This window comes from Microcebus murinus, chromosome 13, assembly GCF_040939455.1.
Source record: "Microcebus murinus isolate Inina chromosome 13, M.murinus_Inina_mat1.0, whole genome shotgun sequence".
Taxonomy (NCBI): Eukaryota; Metazoa; Chordata; class Mammalia; order Primates; family Cheirogaleidae; genus Microcebus; species Microcebus murinus.
The window spans coordinates 6,210,930-6,237,360 of NC_134116.1; the positions used below are offsets into that span (position 1 = coordinate 6,210,930).

General features: G+C 37.8%; 1 protein-coding gene across 1 annotated transcript in view; it reads left to right on the forward strand.

Annotated features, from left to right (window-relative positions):
- Window positions 1-23,538, forward strand: part of TUBGCP3 (tubulin gamma complex component 3) — a 99,562-nt gene extending 76,024 nt beyond the window's left edge. The window contains exons 20-22 of the mRNA XM_012751985.2: window positions 4,337-4,477; window positions 12,401-12,517; window positions 14,882-23,538. Coding sequence (XP_012607439.1) covers window positions 4,337-4,477; window positions 12,401-12,517; window positions 14,882-15,040 — 417 coding nt within the window. The 3' untranslated portion in view covers window positions 15,041-23,538. The remainder of the gene's footprint in view (window positions 1-4,336; window positions 4,478-12,400; window positions 12,518-14,881) is intronic.
- Window positions 23,539-26,431: the final 2,893 nt, after the last annotated feature.

Consider the following 26,431-nt stretch of genomic DNA (forward strand, 5'->3'; position numbering starts at 1 on the left):
AATAATCTTCTTTTCTTGGGTTCCTGTGAAATGGAGACTCCTAGAAATCCACGATACAGCCACATTGGCAATAATTAAGTCAACTTTATTAAAAGTTTGCAATTTCTGAAAAGAATTAGAAGGGTAGTACTGAAACAAGAACATGCTCTGATGTGGATACAAACAGAGAATAGTAGAGAATAATATTACCTATTTATTTCCTAGGGGGATAATAATATCCCATTGTGGTGTTCAAAAGAAAAAATTAACTATGAATGATAATTTTGAGTTCCAGAGTTCCAGAACAAAATAAACTAAGCTATACAGTATGAGAACAGAACACATGGTAACATACAAGAAAGTTGAGAAGAATGGCGTGAAGAAATGTAGAACCCTCTGGGTTTTATTTTTATTTTCTTGGTCTGGGGATAGTGATCTTTTCTGTATTTTACCTTCATTAAGTCAGTATCTAACTACATGAGTTAGAAAATAGATAAGAGTTAGATAAATTCTAACATGGCCATGGCCCTAACTTTTCGCTGACATCCCTCAGAGCCTGTGTTCTGAAAGTTGCATGTTCCATGTGGCAAAACTTCCTAGAGTTTTGATTTTATTTAAAGGTCTGGGGCAAGAAGGAGCACGTTACTTTCTCTTGAAACAAATGTATCATGAATTAGGGGCAAAATTTCAAGTGCATTTTTTACATTAAATTTGTGAATACACTTCAGGCTTACAGAAGGTTGCCTCCAGCTACACTTCCTCCAAGGGCCTCTCACTGGAAAGTGCATGGCTTTAGGGCTTTTATTTATCTCAATTTTAGCATGGCCAACAAAATAGATATTTTGATACGCAGCATTTTGTTATTAAAGATTTATCAGTTGTATGTATAAAATCATTATTCAGATCAAAAATACTTATCTAGAATGCTTACATAGAATGTTTTGTATGTTTTTATAAATATATTGAAATAATGGCACAAAATCAATTTAAAATATTTGGAATATAGTAATTTAAGAAACGTATATCTCAAGAGGTTTGGGGGCCTTTTAACCTCTATTACCAAACCTAAATCAGGCTAAAATTATAGAAAGACTCAGATTCTGTCAGTTAATGTTTCTGTGTGGAGTAGGAGTCAGTCAGCACCTCAGCCACCGTTAGGTACATCGATGAGGTGACTAGCGGGGCAGAGTTCCTAGACCCATGGGCGGGTCACACGGTAGACAGAATGGGGCTCTGCAGGCATATAGACCAAAGGCCATCCTGTGTAATATTGACTCCAGTGGTCTCCTGTTTTCAAAGGCCATGATATTAGTCTCTCCTCAACAGATTTGTGAGAATTAAATTATATAATCCAAGTAAAACGTTTGTTGTAGTGGCTGGCAAAGGAGGTTAGTTGCCTTTGTTTTTAAACAAAAGTCATTGTGTGTGCATACATTTCATGCAGTATTTACAATTACTGGATTTAATGCTTTGCAGAAAATGTTTGAACTGCTGAGGGTTATTCCCACACTGTTATCAGTCTAACAATTGTGGTAAATAAGTAGCAGTCTCAATCCATGCAACCAATGGATAAGATAGGAATCTTAGCCCACTTAGAGATAGGAAAATTCAGTGTGAAACAAGTTAAATTGTCATAGTTCTTGCCTCTAGACTATTTCTGCTGATACGAACAATATCCAAGGGGGAAAATATTGCTATCTGTAGCATAATGTTCTCGTGGAAACACGGCATATAAATGGGACTTGGTTTCCACTAACTTCATTGAGGGAGTCATGCAAAAGGCTTAATAATTATTTCTGAAATTGCTTTTGCTTATAGTTTAACTCTTAATTTGGCGATTTGTTGAAAATAATCCCTAGAGTTTTTTTTTTTTTTAAGAAACCCACTATATAAAGATTAAGACAGTCTGTTACTGACATAAGTTATTTTGTATATAATATTTTTATTATTATATCACTTACTAAGAAAACCAAGGCTGTTCTGATACATATAATTTTGAAGTTGGAGATTGTGGCTTGACATTGCAGGTTCATGTATGCTTTTGTATTTTTTGTTTGGGCAATGTTGAGAAAAACCCTGAATCATGTAATGACTTGGTGCACACTGATGTCACCACAGAATAGCTTCTGCACATGCTCTGTGTGGATGGATTGATAACGGAGCCCTTGCTCACACCCTTAATGCCCAGTAAAAGTCAATAAGGTAAACTAACTGTTCCAAAGGTAATAAATTGGTTTTTTATTTGACTACAATAAAGAAACAAATTAGAGAAATAAATCTTTATTAAAAACAAAAATCAAACCATCTCTATCTTTTATTTTGCTCCTTTGTTATAAGACCTCTACAGGAGGACAAACAGCTTTCAGAAGGTATTTACTATATCGATCACATGGTTGCCTCACATAAGGAGCAGCACCATTTAATCATATCCCTCTATCATTTGCCAAATCAAATCTAGATTGTTTTTGTTGCTTTGTAATTTGAAGACCTTGTTTTGCACAAGTACATTGTAGTAAATGAAAGAGAGTGTGAATTGTTCACTTTGCAATAACCAAGCTCTCTTGCATTGGCTTGTCCTGAAAGCTATTTTGCAAATATTCATTTCAGTTTTGTCTCATTTAAATCAGATATTAGCTCAACTGTTAATGGTGCTACAGTAAATTAATTTTGAGCCCAAGTATTGCTGTCCCTTCAAAATGGAAAATATTTTAGCGGAATAGAATGTAAGTCCTTCAGCCAGCTGGTGATGAGAAGTGGCATTGCACATGTCTTCATTAATTATAAAGTTGTTTTAACAATAGAGTTAGCTCAACTTGTTTTTTGTTTTCTTTTAATTTTTTTTTTTTTTTTGAGATGGAGTCTCACTCTGTCACCCGGGCTTAAGTGCATTGGTGTCATCATAGCTCACAGCAACCTCAGACTCCTGGGTTCAAGCGATACTCCTGCCTCAGCCTCCCAAAGTGCTAGGATTACAGGGATGAGTCACTGCACCTAGGCTCAACTTGTTTTAACAATAGAGTTAGCTCAATATCTTAGTTTCTCCCCAGATCAGCTATATTGTGTCTTCCCAAGCATGGGCCAGGAGCCTCCTCCAGTTATCTAGGTTTCTTTTATGCTTCTCAATACAGTTATATCATTTTTCTCTCATACACTTCTTACAATTTTTTTTTAAGATTGTTACTACATTTGTGAAAATTGGCTGGTTTGGAAGGCTATTGATTTTGTTACTTTGATCTTTTATCTATTTCTCCATTCTAATATTTTCTTCTATGTTCCTATATTTTCTTGGCACATTTTTTTTTACAGATAGAAACAATACTGTTTCTTTCATTCCACATAGTCTGCCTTCTGCTGTGTTTCTTCCCTTAGAGCATTAGCTAGTTTAACACCAAGCACAAGGGGATTCCTGTCTTATTCCCAATGTTGAAAGGATGCGTTATTGTTTCACTGCTAGCTGTGATGTTTGCAAAGACATCTGGTAGGACCCTCTTGTGCTTTGTTGGTTCTAATCTCAACCCCCCCCCTCCCATTTCCCACCATTTGCACCAGTTTCAATGTCTTTGCATCTTTGCTGTGTGGCCTTTCCTGTGTATATATTTTTAATTTACGGAAATGATTTTGTGCTGTACATTTCACTATTTCCCTTTTCTGTCCATGTTATGCTAGGAGAAAGAGTAACAAAAAAATGGTAGATGTGTATTGAAGAATACTGTGCAGCAGTTATAAGCAGTGAGGTAGAGATATGTGCTGTGACATTGATATGTTTTAAAACATTAAGAGCTTTTTCAAACTCAGTGATAAGCCATCCTTTTTTCCTGGTATAAAATGTGATACTAGTTTTGTTTTGTTTTGTGTTTATAAACCTTGCTGAATTTGCTTTTGGTATTTTACTAAGAATATTTTTTCTTAAGGTTTACATTATCTGGTTTTGATATATCTAAAGGAAAAAAAAACTGCTTCAGGTGCTTTCGTAGTCTTTTCTAATCCTTGGAATAGTTCCACTCATAACTACCTACTGTCTAGCTTTGAAATTTGGAGTAGAGCTTCTTTTTTGTAAGGTTGTTGTGAGAATTGGAGATAATTTGCATAGAGAGCTTGGCACCCCGTCAGACTCAGTAAGTAGCATTTGCTCTTGTTATGGTAAGTGCAGGGTTGTGTTTCCCTAGTACCTTGTACAGTGCTGCTCAGGAGTAGGTGTTCAGTTAATGTTTGCGAAATGAATGAACAACTAATGAACCCTTTGAAAATTTGAGTTGATATCTTGTTTTATAGTATCTTTTTACTAATTATCACTATTTTATTTAGAAACAGTAAGCATGTTGAGGCTCTATTCATAAAAAATTGTCTATCTTTTTAGGCACTTTTAAACCAACTTAGAGCTGTATTTGATCAAATTATTGAACTTCAGAATGCTCAAGATGCAATATACAGAACTGCTTTGGAAGAATTACAGAGACGATTACAGTTTGAAGAGAAAAAGAAACAGCATGAAATTGAGGTATGGTTTTTATACTAGTTTATCAATTTTAATAGTGAACTTCTTGCCATAGTAATCACAAGTGGCAACAAATAACTTTCCTGCAGAAATCTTCATACAAGGTGAGATATAGTCACACTACATTCAGAGTCCTAAGGAAGTACTGACTGTTCTAACGATGGAAGGGTCATCACTGTAATTATCATGTTGGAAAAAACAAAGACAGCATTTAGGAGAATCACAGATTCTTGCCAGTTTTCATTAGTAAGTGTAGAGATGCTGACATCATCTGTGTTGGTGTCTTCACACCCCAACTCTGCATTGCTTTTACGAAGCTGGTGGATCATACACTGTGATTCGTTTTGCAAATGGTGTATATATACAGATGGGATTATATCACAGTAAACCTGCCATAAATTGAAAATATTGTAAGTTGAAAATGCATTTAATACAAGTTGAACACCTCTAATATGAAAGCTGAAATGCTCCTGAATCTGAAACTTTTGAGCTACATGATGCTACAAGTAAAAAATTCCACACCTTTACTTTCTGATGGTTCGGTGTACATACATTTTGTTTCATGTATAAAATTATTTAAAATATTATATAAAATTAACTTCAAGTTCTGTGTATATGGTGTATTTGAAGCATAAATGAATTTCATGTTTAGACTTTGATCCCATCCCCAAGATACCTCATTATGCAAATATTCAAAATCCGACATTTGAAACACTTCTGGTCCTAAGCACTTCAGATAAAGGATACTCAGCCTGTATCCTGATAAACCCATCCTTATAGTCAGAAAATCTTAAGTACAACCATCTTAAGGTAGAGCCCATCTCTGTATGTGTGTGTATCCGTGTGCATATGCATATGTGTACATGTGTACATGTGTGTATCTGCATGTATACACATATGTATACGTGTGTGTTTGTGTGTATGAACCAGATTTCTGCGTTTTAGTTTATTTTCAGTGATTTTACCAACATGTGTCTTCAGTGACCTGGAATTGGGAAGATTTATTAAGCAAGTTTGGCTATTTATAAGATTTCTTTGATATATTATGATCTGTATAATCTTTTAGTTTTTCAAGATGCAATCAAGTGTCACATAATGACCTTTCAATCAATGACAGACCACATATGTGATAGTGGTCCCATAAGATTATAACACCTTATTTTTACTGCATCTTTCTTTTATCTTTTTAAAATCTTGTTTTATTAATTTTTTAGTTTTTATTCTTGTCCATCCTAATTTGTCCTAAGCACCTTTCTATGTTTAGATACACAAATACTTACCATTGTGTTACAGTTGCCTATAGTATTCAGTATAGTAACATGCTGTGCAAACTTTGTAGCCTAGGAGCAATAGGCTGTACCATGTAGCCTAGGTGTGTTGTAGTCTGTACCATCTAGGTTGTATAAGTGCACTCTATGTTCACATAATGAGGAAGTTGCTTAATGATGCATTTCTCAGAGTGTACCCCTTCATTAAGCAACACATGACCGTACTTACTCTGGGGATGGTCAGACAAATTGTTGAGTCAATACAATTTGGATATTACTTTTAAGTATTATTTCCCTTAAAACGTGTGTTAGAGGACCATATTTAGCTTGGAAAATCCACAGCCACTGAAAGCACGAGTTATTTCTTTGGTATATTCTGGAAACATTTATATTGCAAAGTCATCTCATCATCCAAAGTGGTATGTTGGCGATTCTGAAGTATGGTAGAGTTTGCGTGCACAGTGTCTCCTGGGCCTTGCCCAGGCAACCCTATGGATTGATGTAAGTCAGATAGGCTGAAGATTCAGTCCTAACCCTGTGACTTCTGGCTTTGTGCATTTGGATGACTTAATTTCCCTAAGACCTAGTTTCCTTATTTGTAAGATGGATGTAATAATAAATATGATCTCATGGAGTTACTTATTTACATGTGATAATGTCTGTGAATTATTTAGCATTTGGTAAATATTCAATAAATGCTAGCCACTGCTGTTATTTTTAAAACTGCCCATGTGGCCAGAGAATCTTCCCTTCTGGAGAGTTACTAAGCTATAAAAATCTACAAAAAACCAATCTTTAGGATTTTCACACTCTGATAATAATATGATGGCCAGTTGTACAGGGCTCGATGGTCTCTCTAGACTGCCAGCCATCAGCAGAGCCACATAACAAGTTCAGGTTTATCAGAGTAGGTTATGCAGATGTGCTGAAGGATGTGCGAAGAGAGATGAAACCTAAAACTGCATCTGAGAAGTGATTTAAATTCATAGGGCAAAATAAATTTTGAGGCAGTCATTTAGACCTGAGGTCTATGGAAGTTCTGAAGAGATTATGTAAACAACTTGTAGAGGATTCTGAAATCCTGCTGACATGTGTTGCAATGGAGTTGGCTTCTGCTTGCTTTACTCACAGCATTGTCATTTTTTTCTTCTTGCGTCACCATTAGGTAGAGAATTCCCAAAGGGTCCTCTTCCTCCAATTCGTGGATTTTCTCTGTTCTACTTTTCTTCTCAAATCCCCTACATTTATAATGATTTTTCCAACTCAAATTTAGGATAAAAGGGCATTTACTTCTTTCATTTTTAAAATATGTGTTAAATATTGAAAATCTTGGTTTCTAGTGTTACCATACTTAGTTACTTGCCCTCTTACAACACCCACATCCATGCACACGCCATACACACGGCCTCCTCAGAATGAGAATCCTGATACTACCACCAACAGTATAGTTTTGAAATAGTTTTACTTTTTTGGTAATTCTTTTTTTTTTTCCCTGAGAATATATCCAACCAGGTAAGTGCATTCAAATTCCATGTGATGATGTCCCTATGCCACGGACTCAGTGCACAGTTAGATCAGTTGATTTCATTTTGGCTTTAATTTCTAGGGGTTGTTTTATTCATAAAACAAAAGTGAATATAATTATGAAAGATATTAACCTGATTCCAAAGTCAAATTTACAAAACATTTAGACAGTTCTAACTTTGTCACTCTCTGACATTAGTTCTTTAGACTAATTCTCATGAACATGGAAGTAAAAACCCAAAGTATCACCAAACTCTGATATACCAACAGGATAATATGGTACAGACAACATTAAGCTTATTTCAAGAATACATACTCTTTTTATTCTAATAAAATTATTGTAATTCACATTTACAAACAAAAGGTGAAGAATTATATGATTATCTCAATAGATGGAGAAAGTCATTCAATATCAAGTAAAATCTGATAAAAAGGTTTGCATGAAAAATCTGTAGCAAAACATCATACTCAGTGGTGAAATATTGAAAAGTGTTTCCCTGAGACAGAAAACACACTACTTCTGCACTGATGGTCCCAGTCAGTGTTGCAAGCCAAGAAGAAATACAGAGTGAAAGAAAAAAGCGCTATCTTTTTTTTTTTTTGCAAAAGTTATGGTTATAGGCATGGACAATCTAAAGTAATCTTCAGATTAATAATTGGAATTAATAAGTGAACTTAGCAAGGTAGCTGAAAACAAAGTCATTATGCAAAAATATATTGTATTTCTATTATCAATAAAGTGAAATTTTTAAAAAATGCCATTAAGAGAGCATGAAAATGTAACATGTATGTAAGTCCTCTATATAGAAAACCATGAAACAGGATGTGGCAACCTAAGGTTCACAGGCCAAATTTGGCTTCACATCTGTTTCTGTAAATAGAGTTTTATTGGGACAGCCCCGCTGTTTTGTTACTTGTGCCATTGAAGCTGAGTTGAGTAGTTGTGAGAGACCATGTGGCCTATAAACCTTTAAAACATATACTGACCTTTTACAAGAAAAGGTTTACTGACGTCACTCTGCTATAAAGCATCATTGAGAGATATTAAAGGGCTTCTAAATAAATAGTGGAATGATGTGTTCATGGATTGGAGAATTGATACATAGATTTAGTGAAATCCCTATTCTAATCTCAGCAATTTCTGTTTTTGGTAGAAATTGATAAACTAATTCTAAAATTTATGTGGAAATACATAGAGCCTAAAGTAGCAAAAAGACTACTGAACAAGAACAAAATGAAAGGGTATACATTTATAAGTGAGTGTACATACATGCTCAAGACTTACAATAAAATTATAGTAAAAGTGTGGTATTGGCTCAAGGAGATGAATTAGCTCCCCCAAGGAGATTGTTAATTCATTACAACTGGCACCAAGAGCCTGGGGAACTCAGGACCAGTAAATGGTGTTAGGTAACTTTCTCCTGACCCTGCCTCAACACACACACAAACCAGTACAAGGGAGGGTTAAGTCTAAACATGAAAGGTCAGGTGCTAAAGCTTTCAGGAGGCAGAGTGAAGAATATCCTCACGATCTTGAGGTAAAGAGACTTTTCTTATTTTTTTTTTTTTTATTTTTTATTTTTTTGGCTAACTCGTGCTAAGAAGAGACTTTTCTTAAATTGAGTATAGAAAGTATTAACTGTAAATAAAATTAACAGTCTTTATGTTGAGATTAGTAATGTCTATGAGAGATACTCTTAAGAGTAGGAAAAAGCAAGCTATCGCAGGGGAGAAGTTATCTATACACGTTAGTGATAACTCATCCGTAATGTATAAAAAGCTCCTGTAAATCAATAAGATAACCCCATTAAAAATGTGTCTTAAATTTATGAAAAGGTCAAAGTTAAAAACCCCAATGAGACATTACATCCTAACAGAATAACTAAAATTTTAGAGTGACTAAAATTTTAAAGATGGACAGCAGCAAATATTCGTGAGGATATGAGCAGGTGAGAATTCTCCAGTGCTGCCGGTCAAAGGTGGACTAGAGCAGCAGCTTTGGAATTTGGTAGGCAGTGATTGATGCTGATTAGGAACACTCTGACCCAGCATTTCCTCTTCTAGGCACATGCCCAACAGAAATGCATTCCCAGGTCCACCAAGTGTCAACTCACAATAGCTAGCGTTCCCTGGGTGGAAGAGGGAGTGATTGGAAGAGGCCCCAAGAGCATCTTCTGGGATGCTAGTGGTGTTCTTGTTCTCCATGTGGTTGGTGGTGACATGGGTGTATTCATTCTTAATGATGATTTATCATGCTGTTCATTCATGATTTCTGTACTTTTTTTTTATGTGTGTTACATTGCAATAAAATAGTATAATTTAAAATCTTGTTTAAAGAAATAAAAGACAAAAGTTGGTAGGGGAAGAAGAGTTGGGAAGTAGTGTAAATATTATGATTTCTCCATTCTTTATAGTCAGGCATCAAAAGATAGTGTTTAAAGCTCATTAAGTAAAGCAGGCATAAATATGTTAAATGATGATGTTAAAGATACCAATGTGAATATGTTATCTTAAAGTTGGATGGCCAAGGAAGGAGGACAATAGTCATTGTTGCTGGTGTTGATGCCATCCAGAGAAACAGGTGATGAAAGTGACACCACTAAAAAGTATACATAAATCCTCCAGGTTATCAGAAGAAATACAGACTACATAGTAAAAGATGAACACCCTCATATAAGCTGGAAAGCATTTCATAAGTATGAAGACAGAACTAAGAGCATATTTATCTGTCAGACCAATAAGGTAACTGGGTTAAACATGTAGAGTAAAAGAAAATGACTCTCAGTAAAGGATGTTTGGTTGGTACCCCTAGATAGGTGGACAGATGGCTTGTAGCTGAGCTGACTTTTTAGAGGACAGACCTGTTAGTTGAGAAGTTCTAGTATTGAAAAGACACTCAATACAGAGTGAGGTAGAAAACTTATGAAGAAAACAACGGACAAGACATACAAAGCAAATTGAATTCAAAGAAAAGCAGGTTGTGATTCAGAGCACAGATAGTAAACAAGAGAAGAAGGATGCCTTGGAATCATAAAGACATGTAAGTCACAATGAAGATAGAAAACAGGGAGGGCTCCCTACAAGTACCAAATAGTATAGTGTCAGTATTCATTAAAAAAAAATAGGCAGTAAATATTAATATAAGGAGAAATGGATTGAAACACATTAATATTAGAATATAATTCAGTTTCTTGCAGACTGTGAAAGATCAAATATACTTAAATAAGGACATAATTATCAGAATCTGTAGCCCTTAATGCCTGTATAAATAAACTGGAGAGAATGAAAGTAAGTAAACTAAACAACCCACTCAAGCAGTTAGAAAGTGGCAATAAAGGAAACCTGAAGAAAGACGGAGGCGGCCGGTCCCCAGGCGGCAGCGCGTCCCCTTCTGCCGACTGCAGTCAGTCACAGACGGGTCTCCCCGGTCCAGCCTTTCTCTGTCGCACCACTGCACTCCACTAGTCTTTACAGAGAAGCCAAAGGACATAATTAGTAAAGATGAGAACAAAAATTAATGAATTATAAAAATAGGGGGAAAAAAAGGTAGCAAAATCCAAGAGCTGGCCCTTTTGGGGGGAGGAGGGATGGTGGGAAATAAAAAATACGCTATAACTTATTATCTGGTCAATAATGGGAAGAGAAGGTGCAAATACATGTGGAAAAATGTCTTTTGCTCAGCTCTATGGAAATAAATCTACATACATGAAGGAAATGAATGATTTTCTAGAGATTTTCAAAATTGCAAAAGAGAAAGCCAATTCTAAACAAACAATTATTAGAGAAGAAATAAGTTATTGAAGGGCTGTGCCACCAAAAAGCAGCATGTCAGCTGAGAAAGTCACCTGAACCTGTTATCAGGGGTCACTCTGGTGCTTCATGAATTATTCCAAGTCGTGGGCAAGGACAGTTTCCACATTCTGTTCAGGAAGCATCATGAGGCTGGTATGAACTCATAAAGGAAAAACAAATCTGGATTATAAATATTGATGGAGAAATCTTATGTAAAATATGAGTGAACAATATCTAGTGGAATTTAAAATTTATGACAACTAGGATTTATTTCAGGAGTGAAAAAGCTCAGTAAATATATAATAGTAATTGTAATTCATACTTGATAAAAAGAATTCAATGATAATTCCTATATATGCTAGCTGAAGAGGCATTTAGTCAAATTCACCATTGATTAAAAACAATCTTAGGAATATATGAATATATCTCCAATACAAAAACATGCATCATATTAGGGAAACAGCGAGCATTCTCATTAAAGCAAGGTGTAAGCTGTGCCAGTGCTTTGCACCATTGGCTCCAGTTGTGTGTTTACTGTCTGTATAAGAAATGATGCACCACGACTGGAAGACATTATAGGATCGTGATAGCAAAAGACAGATTTGGTTGTAATGAATTATATAAGTTGTTACATGTTTTACAAAGTAATATAATAGTTATTAAAAACAATGCGGGCCGGGCGCTGTGGCTCACGCCTGTAATCCTAGCTCTTGGGAGGCCGAGGCGGGTGGATTGCTCAAGGTCAGGAGTTCAAAACCAGCCTGAGCAAGAGCGAGACCCCGTCTCTACTATAAATAGAAAGAAATTAATTGGCCAACTGATATATATATATAAAAAATTAGCCGGGCATGGTGGCGCATGCCTGTAGTCCCAGCTACTCGGGAGGCTGAGGCAGAAGGATCACTCAAGCCCAGGAGTTTGAGGTTGCTTTGAGCTAGGCTGACGCCACGGCACTCACTCTAGCCTGGACAACAAAGCGAGACTCTGTCTCAAAAAAAAAAAAAAAAAAACAATGCGGAAAGTTTCGCTATGCACAAAGGTATTCATATGAAATATTTCCAAGATACATTGTTAATTGAAAAAACTGAGCTAGAGAGCAATTTGACATGAGAAATTATCACAAAAGTTTTTTAACAGTATCAAAAACATATGTCTCCCCACTCCTAACATGCCCCTTCTCAGTCGCACTCTACGAATAGTTGTTCCATCCAGATTTTAGTTCCATTTGGGGCTTTTGATTCTTCAGGGCCAGTGGGGAATGACAGCAGCAGAGGAAGAGGAGGAGAAGAAGAGGGTTGTTCCATCCAGATTTTAATTCCATTTGGGGCTTTTGATTCTTCAGGGCCAATGGGGAGTGACAGCAGCAGAGGAAGAAGAGGAGGAGAAGAGGGTTCAAGAATTTAAGGAATCTATACCAAAAATGTGTTCACAGCTGCGGATATTAACACATTTCTACCAGGTATGTATCAGTGTGAAATTGTGCCCAAACCACATTGCCCGTTTTCTGTAACTGACAGTTGCTTTCAAAATGATTAGAGATGGATCTGCACTGTCAGTTTGGCGCTTATATGTGTAGATGTGAGTAGTGCCCATGGTGGTTCCCCCCTTGGCTGCATGCTGGAACCCCCGTGGTACCCTGTGGTGGTTGGCTCTGTGGCACTGCACGTGTGCAGCCAGGGTGCAAGCCCAGGAAGGGGCCCCCGCTGTCCACCGTGGGGGTACTCCTGCTGGAGACAGCTGAGCCCGCTGTGGATGCCCTGCCTGGACAGAGACGGCAGCCGGTGATGTGTGCACCGATGTTGGGGCCTGGGGACTGTGCTGTGTGTTTGTTCGCTCTGCTTGTGTTTCCATTTCTGAGGGTCTGGTTTCTCATTTCTTCCTTTTCCCTGTGCATGTTTATGACAGAAATACAGATGAAAAGATTTCATGAAGAATTTTTTCATTCAATTGCAGATAACTATTAATAATTAGACTTACTGAGCATTGACCCTCAAACCTTTAAAAATTATGGTTTTGTGTGCTGGTCTATTCATATGGTGTAACACAGAAAACAAAACATCACCCACCCTGTTCTGTGGGCATCTGATTTGTGTCCCAGGACCCTCACACTTTCTGTATTTCTCTTCAGGACAGCCAAGGGGGAGAGTTGTCCCTTTTACAAGTGATCTTAACTCTTACATTGGCCTACTTTTGCATTTTTGTTGAAAACAAGTTTCATAATTGGTGAGAATGACAGGTTTATGTGCAGAATATCCTTATTGGGTAGTGTTTTGATATGAAATACCTCCTTGAACTCATATTATAGATATAATATGTATTCATATTTCTTAAAAATGTATACCTAGTGGTTTAGTTCCATTCTACTCATTAAGATACTTATACAGTTACAAAGCTGTAACATATGATTTAAAACATTAGTCTATATTTTCATTTCTAAGAGAGACAATGATGTTCTTGTTTATGGTTACACATTTCCTTCATGGAGTTAATACATTTTTTAAAAAGTGATCTTAATCAGTATAATCCGAGTTTTATTCAAATTACAGTCTTAATCTTCTTTGTAAATCATTACCATTCAGATTTCCCTTCCATAACAGCAAAAGTCCTTTTCTGTTCTCTGTAGTGTACTTGAAACAGTGGAGTGTTAACAGCTACTCATCATTTACTGTTTATGACTGAAACCAGTGTCCCAAACCAGTGTCCCAAACCTGAGTCCCAAACCAGTGGGAGGAAATATTCCTTAGATTTCCTTATAGTTAGTCAAGTTCATGGATCTTTATATATCAATTTCATCACTTAACAGGAAGTTACTGTCTATATTTTTGGCAATATAATTCCTTAGGAGCTTTCTTCTCCCATCACCTAGAAAGAGTGATGTTCACACACATATTTACGTGATATATCTGGGCCTACGTACATACCAGGTCTCCAGGTACTCCCCGAGAAGCCACATGTGAGCTTTGAAATTCACTCTCTGACCAGAGCAAGGAAAGAGGAATGCCAGCAGGTAAGGACTTGAGGAGGGTTGATGAGGACACAGTGCTTCCATGACTTTTTTCTCTGCAGATGAGAACTTTCTAAGACAGGTAGAAAATGCATGGATGACCAGGAATCTCCTTGAACCATAAATGTCTGCTGGCGTGGCATACGCTATGAAACTTGACAGGGTTGGAGTTTGTACTCACTAAGTGACTCTCTCTACCTTAAAATAGAAACAGTCATTTTGTCACATTAAAGTTTGAGTAAACTGTCATATCTTTACAAAGCCCACTCAAGAATGAGGTGATAAAAGGACGCTGCACCCCCATCAGGAAGACCGCCATAGCCTTATGTTCAACAGCAATGGAACTTCAGGGTGTCCATTGAGATCATGGATCCATTTTATGTTCTCAATTTGTTCTCTAGTCAGGGTTTTATGATGATGAAACATCTTTCATAAATCATGTGAAAGAAACACATATGCTGAGTTTTATATTCAAAATAAGAATAGAATGTTTTAACACCAGTCACTTTGCTGTTTTGCTTATTCTTGTGGAATTCAAGGACAACAAGGAAAAACTTGTTGATTAGCTACTTTTAAGTAAAATTTATTCATTGTTTGTATTTGCAGAAAGAGTAACTCTTCTGCAAATACTTCCTAATACTTTTCCTAATGTGTGTTGGCTGTATGTGTAAACTTTGGGGTTCTGGAGCAGCTCTCAGGTCCATCTGAGAGGACACCTTCCATGGGGGTGTTTACTGGAAGGCAAAAATAAACCCAAACCCAGGGGATTAACAGTGGGGATAAGTTCTTTTCTGAAATGAATATTTTATTCCTTTTCAGGGTATCGTGCAACAGTTTTTGGTGTTACTGACGACCAGCTCTGATGAAAGTCTTCAGTTTCTGAGCTTCAGGTTGGACTTTAACGAACATTATAAAGCCAGAGAGCCAAGACTCCATGTGTCCCTGGGCACCAGAGGACGGCGCAGTTCCCACACGTGAAACCTCACGGATCATCCCAAGGACCTGCAAATGCTACTTATGGGTTATTGGCGTAAAAATCTACGTTCTGGTTCTCAAGGCACTGGCATGCTGCAGGTGTCTACCCTTTCTGCCCGAGAGCACTTCAGTGTGTCACTGGCATGGCGTATGGTAGAATCAAGTCAACATTTTTATACAGCAGAGTTAAGTATATTTGTAATATCACTCAGTTCAATAAGCTGGCTGCATCGTTCAAATTTATTTCTAATAGTCTTCATGGTTTAAAAGTACCATAATTTGTTGAGGCTTCTTAAGCTGTCTATGACATAATTTAAATTTGTCATTTTTAAGAACATCAGTTTCTTTTAGAGAAAGTTGGGGTGATGGGATATTCATCAGTTGAGATGGTATTATCATTGCTATTTTTTTAACATCCTCTTCAGAGGCAATCTTTGTTAATGTAAGCAAATTAAATTGAAACAATCTCCCTACTAAAAAATATAGAGAGCATTTTATTTTGGTTTTCTAGTGTTGTATAATACCAACCTCTGTGAGAAACTTTGTATCTTAATGCATTACCTTTACACATATTTATTCTTATGTTCTCTTCTTTCAAAGTTTACATTTTTATATTTAATTTACTATTTCAGATAACTTTTAAAATAATATAGAAAAAAGTAGGAGTGATGTAGAACAAAACATCCTTATACAGTGCAACCTAAATTTCTTGAAACCATCAGTTGACGCAATGTGTAAATATGAATGACTAGAAAAAGTTAATGAAGTATTTTATTTTCACAATATTGATAAGCATTGGAAAGAAATGGACTTGGATAATGAACATTTCCTTTTTCCTTGCCTATTTTTTCATTGTAAATATTTATATACTACTGACCAAATGTTGGGGGGGAACTGTTTTTTGTAAAAATATCATTATCAGGTCACATAAATCTGCCTTTATTATGTTACATAAGTGAAAATTTAGAAAATTAAAAGCAATTATCTTTCAGATTCATCAGTTGTTTCTTGAGTAGTCTGTGAAGAGACAGTTCACTTGCTAGGTTTTGAGGGTGAGGGCTGATAAAAAATAATTTAATGTGCTACAGTGTATGCATTATTTAATCAGTGAAACCAAGAAATTAGACTGTGCAGCTTCCAGTGCAGAAGCAAAAGGGCAGTTGGGAGTGCCGATGCAGAAATGAGCCCAGGGTGAAGGTCAGAAATTTTTAGAATACATGTAATTTTAGTTTAAAAATTCAAAAAGTCAGAAATTTGAAGCAGGTTTTTCTACTGCAGGCCTTCCCAGATTATTATGACATGTATTGTATCTCCAAGATAAAGTTCCCAAAGTTTCTTGACCATGGAAGCTGCTTTCTTTTATTCAAGGCATTGCTTCAGGGATTAATCCTCAGTAGAAACTGATCTAAAAAATGCCACCCTAGGATTAGGAATTGAAACTCCATTAGAGTTTAGGAGTCATTGCAGTTTGGTTAGATTTGTGGATTGCTTCTGTGGAGGTGCCCTCCTGTCCTTCCCGGGACCACCTGGCAGGTCTCGCCCAGAGCTGAACTGTGGGTTCACATGAAGGTGGGAGCCGGGGCTGGCGGGGGGAGGGAGGGCATCACTGTGAACACATAGCCAGGCCCGGTGGGGAGCTGGGGTCTTAGAAACCGGCATCCGCCAGCAATGGGCAATGTGGAGCTCCTCGCTGTGCTATGGAGGGAGGAGAGCACAAGGCAGGGATGACCTCGGCATGGCCCTCTAGGGTCCTGTCTCCACTCAGGAGATGCTAACCGTCTGTTCTGTCAGGCTTATTGTGAAGATCAGAGGTGCGATATGCACAGGGTCTGGCTCATGGAGGTACTTAATAAATGGTACTCTTGTGTCCTGGTGGAGGAAATCCATTTGCCATGGGCAGCTTGAGTGAGCCAAACCCAGCTGCTGTCAGGGGCACCTCTTTCCCACCAAGGGAGTGCAGTGACTGCCGCTGAGGGCGCAGTTGTCTTGCTGGGAAGGGCTGGCTCCCTGTCCCGGTGCGCTGATAGGCTTGACCAGAGAGGGGAATGTTCTTCCCTCCTCTGCTTAGTTGTCACCAGCAGTATTCATGGCATCATGAGTCTTAAGTCCCTGTGGATAATGTGTGCTCCAGACATTAAAATATAGAAGGCACAGCCAACTTGAAAATCTTATTAGGAAAAGAGGACTTTTGCCAAATAAGCACAGTCATACTGATACTGAGTCATGAGAGACAAAATACACGTGGAACAGATAAGTCACCATAAACTGCTCCCCCACACCGTGTTGACAGCTCAAGCTGTGAATTCAGCTTGTGATTTTGAGTAGAACACTGGGGTTGCTTGTGACTGCTGATGTGTGGTTGAAATGCCTTAGTTATAGTGAGGAGGACAAGCTGCTTATATCTGCTGCTTGTCCCAACACTTCCACAACTGAGAGAATGGCTGGCCCTATGTTAGTAACACAAATATCACCTACAATAAGAGTTTTATGAATTTAAATAAGTATGTAGGGGGGAATAGAATGATACCTAGAAATTTAGAATAGAGAAATAACAATCACATACAGGCATACCTCATTTTATTGTGCTTCACAGATACCACGTTTTTTTACAGATTGACGTTTGAGGCAGCTCTGTATTGAGCAATCCTATTGGCACCATCTTTCCAACAACACATGCTCACTTTGTGTCTGTGTCACATTTTGGTAATTCAGTATTCCAGACTTTTTCATTATTATATCTCTTATGGTGATCTGTGCTCAGTGATCTTTGATGTTGCTGTTTTAATTGTTTTGAGACACCATGAACTGCACCGAGGTAAGACGGTGAACTTAATTGATAAATGTGTGTTCTGACTGCTCCACTGACTGACCATTCCCCATCCCTCTCCCTCTCCTTGGCCCTCCCTATTCTCTGAAACACTTCTGAGATTAGGCCAGTTAATACCCTGAAGTGACCTCTAAGTGTTTAAGTGAAAGAGTTGCACGTCTCTTACTTTAAATCAAAAGCAGGAAATGATTAAGCTTAGTGAGGAAGGTGTGTCTATAGCTGCTTTCACCAAACAACCAAGTTGTGAATGCAAAGGGAAAGTTCTTGAAGGAAATTAAAGTGCTTTTTCTTCAGTAAACACACAGATGGTATGGAAGCAAAACAGCCTACTGCTGACAGGAAGAAAGTTTGAGTGAGGATCAACCAGTCACAACATTCCCTTAAGCCAAAGCCTACCCCAGAGTAAGGCTCTAACTCTCTTCAATTCTGTGAAGGCTGAGAGAGGTGAGGAAGCTGCAGAGAAAAGTTGGAAGTCAGCAGAGGTTGGTTCATGAGGTATAAGGAAAGAGGCTGTCTCTATAACATAAAAGTGCAAGGTGAAGCAGCAAATACTGATGTAGAATCTGCAGCAAGTTATCTAGAAGATCTGGATAAGATAAAGGTAGCTACACTAGAAAAACAGATTTTCAATGTAGACAAAGCAGGCTTCTCCCTTTTGGGATCTTGCAAGGCCCTACCTCTCTTCAATTCTGTGAGGGGTGAGAGAGGTAAGGAAGCTGCAGAGAAAAGTTGGAAGCTAGGAAAGGTTGGTTCATGAGGTTTAAGGAAAGAAGCTGTCTCCATGACATAAAAGTGCAGTAGCAAGTGCTGATGGAGAAGCTGCAGCAGGTTATCCAGAAGATTATTGATGAAGGTGACTACACTACAAATATTCAGTTTAGACAAAACAGCCTTGTATTGGAAGAAGATACTTTCTAGGACTTTCACAGCTAGAGAGGAGGAGTGAATACCTGGCTTCAAAGCTTCAAAGGACAGGCTGGCTCCCTCATTAGGAGCTAATGCAGCTGGTGACTTTAAGTTGAAGCCAGTGCTAATTTACCATTCTGAAAATCCTAAGGCCCTTAAGAATTATGCTAAATCTACTCTGCTTGTGCTCCATAAATGGAACAACAAAATCTGGATGACAGCACAGTTGTTTACAGTGTGGTTTACTGAATATCTTAAGCCCACTTTTAAGACCTATTGCTCGGAAAAAAAAAAGAAAAAGATTCTTTTCAAATTACTACTGCTCAACAACAATGGACCTGGTCACCCGAGAGCTCGGATGGAGATATACAAGGAGATGAATATTGTTTTCATGCCTGCTAACACAACATCATTCTGCAGCCCATGGGTCAAGGAGTCCATTTGAACTTTCAAGTCTTATTATTTAAGAAATAACTTTTCATAAGCTATAGGTGCCATAGATATCCACCTATGGATCTGGGCAAAGTAAGTTGAAAACCTCGAAAGGATTCACCATCCTAGATGCTGTTAACATTTATAATTCATAGGAGGAGATCAAAATATCAACATTAAAAGGAATTTGAAAAAAGATGGTTCTAACCCTCATGGATGACTTTGAGGGTTCAAGACTTCAGTGGAGGAAGTAACTGCAAATGTAGTGGAAATAGCAAGAGAACTATAATTAGAAGTAGAGCCTGAAGATGTGACTGAGTGACTGAGTTGCTGCAATCTCATGACCTAACTTAAATGGGTGTGGAGTTGCTTCTTATGGATGAGCAAAGAAAGTGCTTTTCGGGGGTGGAATCTACTCCTGGTGAAGCTTCTGTGAATGTGGTTGAAATGGCAAGAAAGGATTTAGAATATTCCATAAACTCAGTTGATAAAGCAGTGGCAGGGTTTGAGAAGACTGACTCCAAATTTAAAAGAAGTTCTAGTCTGGGTAAAACACTAACACATGCTACAGAGAAATCTTTCATGAAAGAGACAATCGATGCGGCAAACTTCATTGTTGTGTTATTTGAAGAAGTTGCCACAGCCACCCCAGCCTCAGCAGCCATCAGCATGGAGGCCAGCCCCTCCACCTGCAACAAGACTGCAGGCTTGGATGATTGTTAGCACGTTATAGTAATAAGGTATTTTTAAATTAAGGTGTGGATGTTGTTTTGTTTAGACATAATAGGATTACACACTCAGTAGATTACAGCATAGTGTAAACATTTCTAAGCTCTGGGAAACCCAAAAGTTCATGGGAATCATTTCATCGTGGTATGGAACCAAACCTGCAGTAGCCTCCAGGTATGTCTGTATTTTTAGCTTGCGAGGGAATAATGGTCAAATGAGTGCAATTCAGCGTGTAAATGGGAGGTGCAGCCAGGTTCTTTTTATGTTTGGTGACCTTGGGCTGGACTGTACAAGGGGCTACTGGAATTGATTTGGAAAGAAAGCAAGAGCAGCCAGTCATGAGCTCACAACAGTGAGCAGCCGGTTACGAGATCTGGTTCTCAGAGCCTTTGCCATTTGACAGAAAGTCCACTGTCACGGACGAGTATTGCACTAATGACTTGAATTAATTTTAATAGTGCACAAATTACTCAGCGCCTTTTTAGTGAGTAGATTATAAATATCCTGTTTCTGCTGTGGCTACCAGATTATTCACATATACTAATTCAGAGGTAATTTTTACCTCCCAGGTAGGATGCCTTTTTATTTAAGCTTTCAAATTTCTTAGCAATGATTTTTACATAAATGCCTCTATAATTTTTTAAATATTAATTTTTGAGTTATACTCCTTTCATTATTTTACGTATACATATTTTCTCTTTTTTTTTGGTGATCACATTTTGCAAAGTGTTTACAGGTTAGGTATTTTAAGAATTTTTTTTTGTGATACTTATTTTCCTATAGACACACAGGTTTTTTTGCTTTACTTATAAATTACTATTTTATACTTAACACCCTCGTTTTGGCTTACTGTTTCATGATCCCAATGCTGACGGGATTTACTGTGTCGTCACTTGATGAGCATTTCCAACTCTGAGTCATCCTCTGTGTGTAACTTTAGTTATGTCACAAGTTTTTATGAATATAGTTTCTTTTAATGTTATTAATACCTAACTTGTGTTATTTCTGTTATTTTCTTTTGACTCTAGATAAAATTACGATTTCAAAATGTCCAAGAAGTTTGCTTTTGCTTTTTCAGTTTTTTCTTTTTGAAAAAGTAGAATAAAAGAAAAATAAAGGGAAATTTGTTAAACCCTGTATCAAAATATAAAGCTGCAATGTGAAGCAGTACAAGAATAGGAACATCCGTGGATAGAATAAATGTCCCAAAGTGCCACTATTCATGGGTCTTCAGGGTATGAGGAAGGTTCACTGTGGAGATACATGGAATGTCTTCATTATTCAACAGATGCTCTGGGGTAAATAGTTTCAGGCAAACCATTTGGACAAAATTTAAGGGATTTAACTCAAGACAAATTAAGATAGGTTAAATGGTTTAAATATGAACAATGTAAACAATTATAATTACTAGAAAAAATGAAGCAATACTTTTATAATTTCAGGGGTCCTAACACTTTCTTAATATCACACCACGTATGAAAACTATAAAAGAAAATGATGGGAGATTTGACTACATAAAATGGAAAGCTGTTGCCCAGGGAAAGGCAGCATTGCAAGTTAAGACAGATGACAGACAGAAAATCTAATTACAACACTTACAACAAAGTCTTTATATATACATAGATATATTTTGTTGTTGTTGTTGTTAGAGATGGGGTCTTGCTCTTGCTCAGGCTGATCTCGAATTCCTGGCCTCAAGCAATCCTCCCACCATGGTCTCCCAAAGTGCTAGGATTACAGGTGTGAGCCACCATGCCTGATCTATATTCTCAATTATAGCAGGCCCTCAGTAATGAACATAAAACCTATAAATCATTTCAAGCATATCAATCAATAATTTAGAAGAAATACAAAACACATGAAAATATAAAACATGAAGAAGTATACTCAATAGTAGCCTCGCTAGTTGGGTGTATTTTACATGCGATGTATTGCACATGGTTCAAGTGTGCAGTTTGCACGGTGTTGACATGCGTGCAGCCAGGCAGCCAGCGCCCCAGTCCAGCCAGTAGACATATCCGTTGCCCGGAAGGCTCCTGTGTGGCCCCATCCCTCCCTGCACTCATCACTGCCCACATCTCTAGGCAGCACTGATCTTTCTATCATATATTTTCTAGAATTCTGTTACATTTTGTAAGTATGTCTGGCCTGTTCACTAAACATAATTATTTTGAGTTTCATTTCATGCTGTTGCCTGTAAAAACAGTTTGTTCTGCTTTATTCCTGAGTGGTCCCTTCTATGGCTATATCACAATTCATTAATCTATTTACCTGTTGATGACTGGATTGTTTCCAGTTTTTTTACTGTTACAAATATAGTTGCTGTGGGCATTTGTGTATAAGTCATTGGATTAATAAATGCTTTCATTTTTTTTGAGTAAATACCTAGGAAACGAGTGACTAGCTAGATAGATCGTTTAATAGGTTTATGTCAAAATTCTTAAGAGACTGCCAAAGTGGTTATACCATTTCACATTGCTACCCACCCTTGTCAGCACGTAGTGGGGTTGGACATTCTTACAGGTGTGTGGTAGGATTTCACTGTGGCTTTAATGCATATAATCTGTAAATGGGATCAGTTTCCCTAATGTTTAGTGGTGTTGAGCATTGTTTCATGTATTTGCCATGAAACAGTGTTTGCCAAAATATTTTGCTCATTTTTTTATTAAGTTGTTTGTTTTCATATTAAGTTTTGAGAGTGTTTTATATATATAGATAAAAAGTTAGCCAGGCACAGTGGCTCACACCTATAGTCCCAGCTACTCGGGAGGCTGAGGCAGGAGGATTACTGGAACCCAGGAGTTAGAGGTTGCAGTGAGCCATGATGACTCCACTGCTCTCTAGCCTGGGCAACAGAGCAAGACCTTGTCTCAAAATTTGAAGAAAAAAAAAAAAGCCTCTTACCAGATAGGTGATTTGCAAATATTTTCTTCTAGTTCGTGGCTTATCTTTTTACTATTCTTAAAAAAAATTTTGTAGGGACAGGGTCTCACTATGTTGCCCAGACTGGTGTCAAATTCCTGGCCTCAAGTGATCCTCCTGTCTCAGCTTCCCAAAGTGCTGGGATTACAGGGCGTGAGCCACTGCATCGGCTTTTTATCTGTTTAAAAATTAGAGTATATGCTAGGTTCTGTGCTCATCAGCATAGAGATTTTATCTACGGCCACAGTGTGGACAAAGTCTTCCACAGGTAAAATTTGTAGGATTGAAAAACACAAACACCAACATGTGAAGACAACACTGCATGCTATGCTGCTGTTACTGTCCTTTTTGTTGTCATTTTAACCACAAAGTAGAATCCTTCAGAGGAAGTGATGTCTGCGTGTTAGCCTGCAGTTAGCGCGGAGTCCTCACCACGATTACAGTAATTTCCAGTCGTCACCTTTAAATCATGGCTGTGTTTTTAGGTCTGTCCGTCCATCTCAGGGGCTGCCAGCCATTTGAAGTATGGCTAGGCAGAGCTGAGATGTATGGTAAGTGTACAACACACCTCGAATTTCAAATATTTAATGTGAAAAAAATGTAAAGTTCCTCAGTATTTTTTCATACTGATAATATATTGAGTGATAATATTTTGTATATATTTGGTTAAATAAAACTTATCACAGTTAATTTCACCTGTTTTTGCTTTGTTAAGCGGCTACTAGACAGTGTTAAATTGCACGCGTTGCTCTGTTGGCATCTTCAAAATGAACTTCTCTCCCCACATTCTGCTGCAACCAGCTGTCGTGTCTACCTGGGCTGCTTTGGCTTTTACATTTCTCAGACTTTTTGTTTTTGATGACCCTGACAATTTTGAGAATCAGTGGTCAGGTATTTTATAAACTGTCCTTTAACTGGGCTTTGTCTAAGTTTTCTTGTGATTGGACTGGAGGTGACAGGTTTCTGGGAGGAAGACCAGGAGCACTGTGCTGTCCTCGTCACACTGTGTCAAAGACAGTCTGTCAGTGTGACTCACGCTGTGGATGTTGACCTCGACCACTGGCTGAGGTCGTTTCCCCACTGCACAGTTGCTCCTCCCACCTCCCTCCCACGCTGTGCTCCCCAGGAGGAGACCCTGCACAGCCACACTGCGAGAGCAGGAGGGTGCTCCCCTCCTGGACAGTGGGGTGTTGTCAAATTATTTGAAATTCTTCTGCATGGGAGATGACTGTCTTCTCACTGGTATTTTACTTATTCAAGCATTTTTTACATTAGTATGTCCACATGGATATTTTTTTATACTAATGCATGATAGTGCAATCCTACTTTATTTTTTTGTTCAAATTGTTCTGAATTGTTCTTCCTGAGTGAGTTTTGGTAGTTTGTGTCTTTCAAGGAATTGGTTCGTTTCATCTAAGTTGTCAAATTTATGGACATAGAGTTGTTTATGGTATTTTCTTATTCATTTAATATCTATAGAAATTATAAGATGTTATATAATCTCACTCCTGATATTAGTACATTGTGACTTTCTTCTTGATTGGCCTGGACAGAGATCACTTTTATTGCTCTTCTCAAAGACGCAGATTTCTCTGTCATTTGTTTTCTCTGTTTTTTTTCCTCTTTATGTTTCATTGATTGATTTCTACTCTGATCTTTATTATTTCCTTCCTTCTGCCTACTATGAGTTTTTCTTTTTCTTGAGAGGAAAAGGTAACTGATTTAAAATCTTTCTGCTGCATTCTACAAATCTTTTTCTTTTTTTGGATGAGTATTAGTCTATTAGTGCTAAATTTTTTTTTTCCTTTTATTTCATCATATTATGGGGGTACAAATATTGTTGTTAGGGTTACATATATTGCCCCTGCCCCCTCCTCCCTCTGACGTGCCGTATTGCCCCTCCCCCTCCCTCCTCCTGACGTGCCAGAGATTCAAGTGTGTCCAAGCCCCAGGTGGAGCGCACCACACATCATGTAAGTATACACCCCTCTCCTCCTGTCCCCTCCCACCTGCCTGCCACCCGATAAAAAGTTTTTTGTTTTTTTGTGTTTTTTTTGACATTTTGATTACATTGTATGTCTTTGCCTCTCCCTAAGAAGGGTTAGAGTTATGCCCTTCCCCTCCAAAATGCTCACCACATCCCTAAGATTGGATCTCCCCCCCACACCCCGCCCCCTAATCCCTGGTGAACACGACCACCATTTGAGAACCATAGTTTTAATCATTCAGTACCAATTTGATGGCGACTAGATGTGGGGCCCATTTTCCATATCTTGTGTTGCCGCACTTCGGATAACAGGCTTAAGCTTAATCCAGGATAGCATAACCGGTGCTAGCACACTGTCGTTTCTTAGAATTGAGTAATATCCCACTGTGAGCATATACCATATTTTAATTATCCACTCATGGATTGACGGGCACTTGGGTTGTTTCCATGACCGTGCAATAGTGAATTGTGCTGCCATAAACATTTGGGTGCAGATGTCTTTATAATAGAATGTCTTATGCTCTTTTGGGTAAATGCCCAACAATGCTATTGCTGGGTCGAATGGTATTTCTATTTCTAGCTGTTTGAGGTAACTCCAAATTCTTTTCCACAAAAGTTGCACTAATTTGCAGTCCCACCAGCACTGTAAGAGTGTTTGTGTCTCTCCACATCCATGCCAGCATTTGTTGTTTTGGGATTTCTCGGTATAGGCCATTCTTACTGGGGTTATGTGGTATCTCATTGTGGTTTTGATTTGCATTTCTCTGATGATTAGAGATGTTGAGCATTTTTTATATGTTTTCAGGCCATTATTTTGTCTTCTTTGGAGAAATTTCTATTCATTTCTGTTGCCCATTTCTTGATGGGATTGTTTGATTTTTTTGTTGTTAATTCTTTTAAGTTCTAGATAGATTCTTGTTATGAGACCTTTATCAGAGGTGTAGAGAGCAAATATTTTCTCCCTCTCTGTGGGTTGTCTATTTGCTCTACTGATGGTTTCCTTGGCTGTGCAGAAACTTTTTAATTTGATCAGATCCCAATTATTTATTTTTGATGCTGCAGTGATTGCCTTGGGGATCTTCCTCAAAAATTCTTTGCCTAGACCAATGTCTGATAGGGTTTTCCCAACATCTTCTAGGATTTTTAAGGTTTCATGCCTTAAGTTTAAGTGTGTTATCCATCTTGAGTGAATTTTTGTGAGAGTTGAGAGGTAGGGATCCTGATTCACTCTTCTGCATGTAGCTGACCAGTTTTCCCAGCACCATTTATTGAAGAGAGATTCTTTTCCCCATTGTATATTTTTGTCAGCTTTATCAAAGATTAGATTACTGTATACTGATGGTTTCATCTCTGGTATCTCAGATCTATTCCAGATATCCATGCTTCTGTTCTTTTGCCAGTACCAGGCTGATTTAACTATTATTGCTTTATAGTACAGCTCGAAGTCAGGAAGACTGATGCCTCACAGTTTGTTCTTTTTATTTAAAGATTGCTTTGGCTATACGAGGTTTCTTTCTGGTTCCATACGAAGTGAAGAATTATTTTTTCTAGATCTGTAAAGAATGCTGATGGTATTTTGATGGGAATTGCA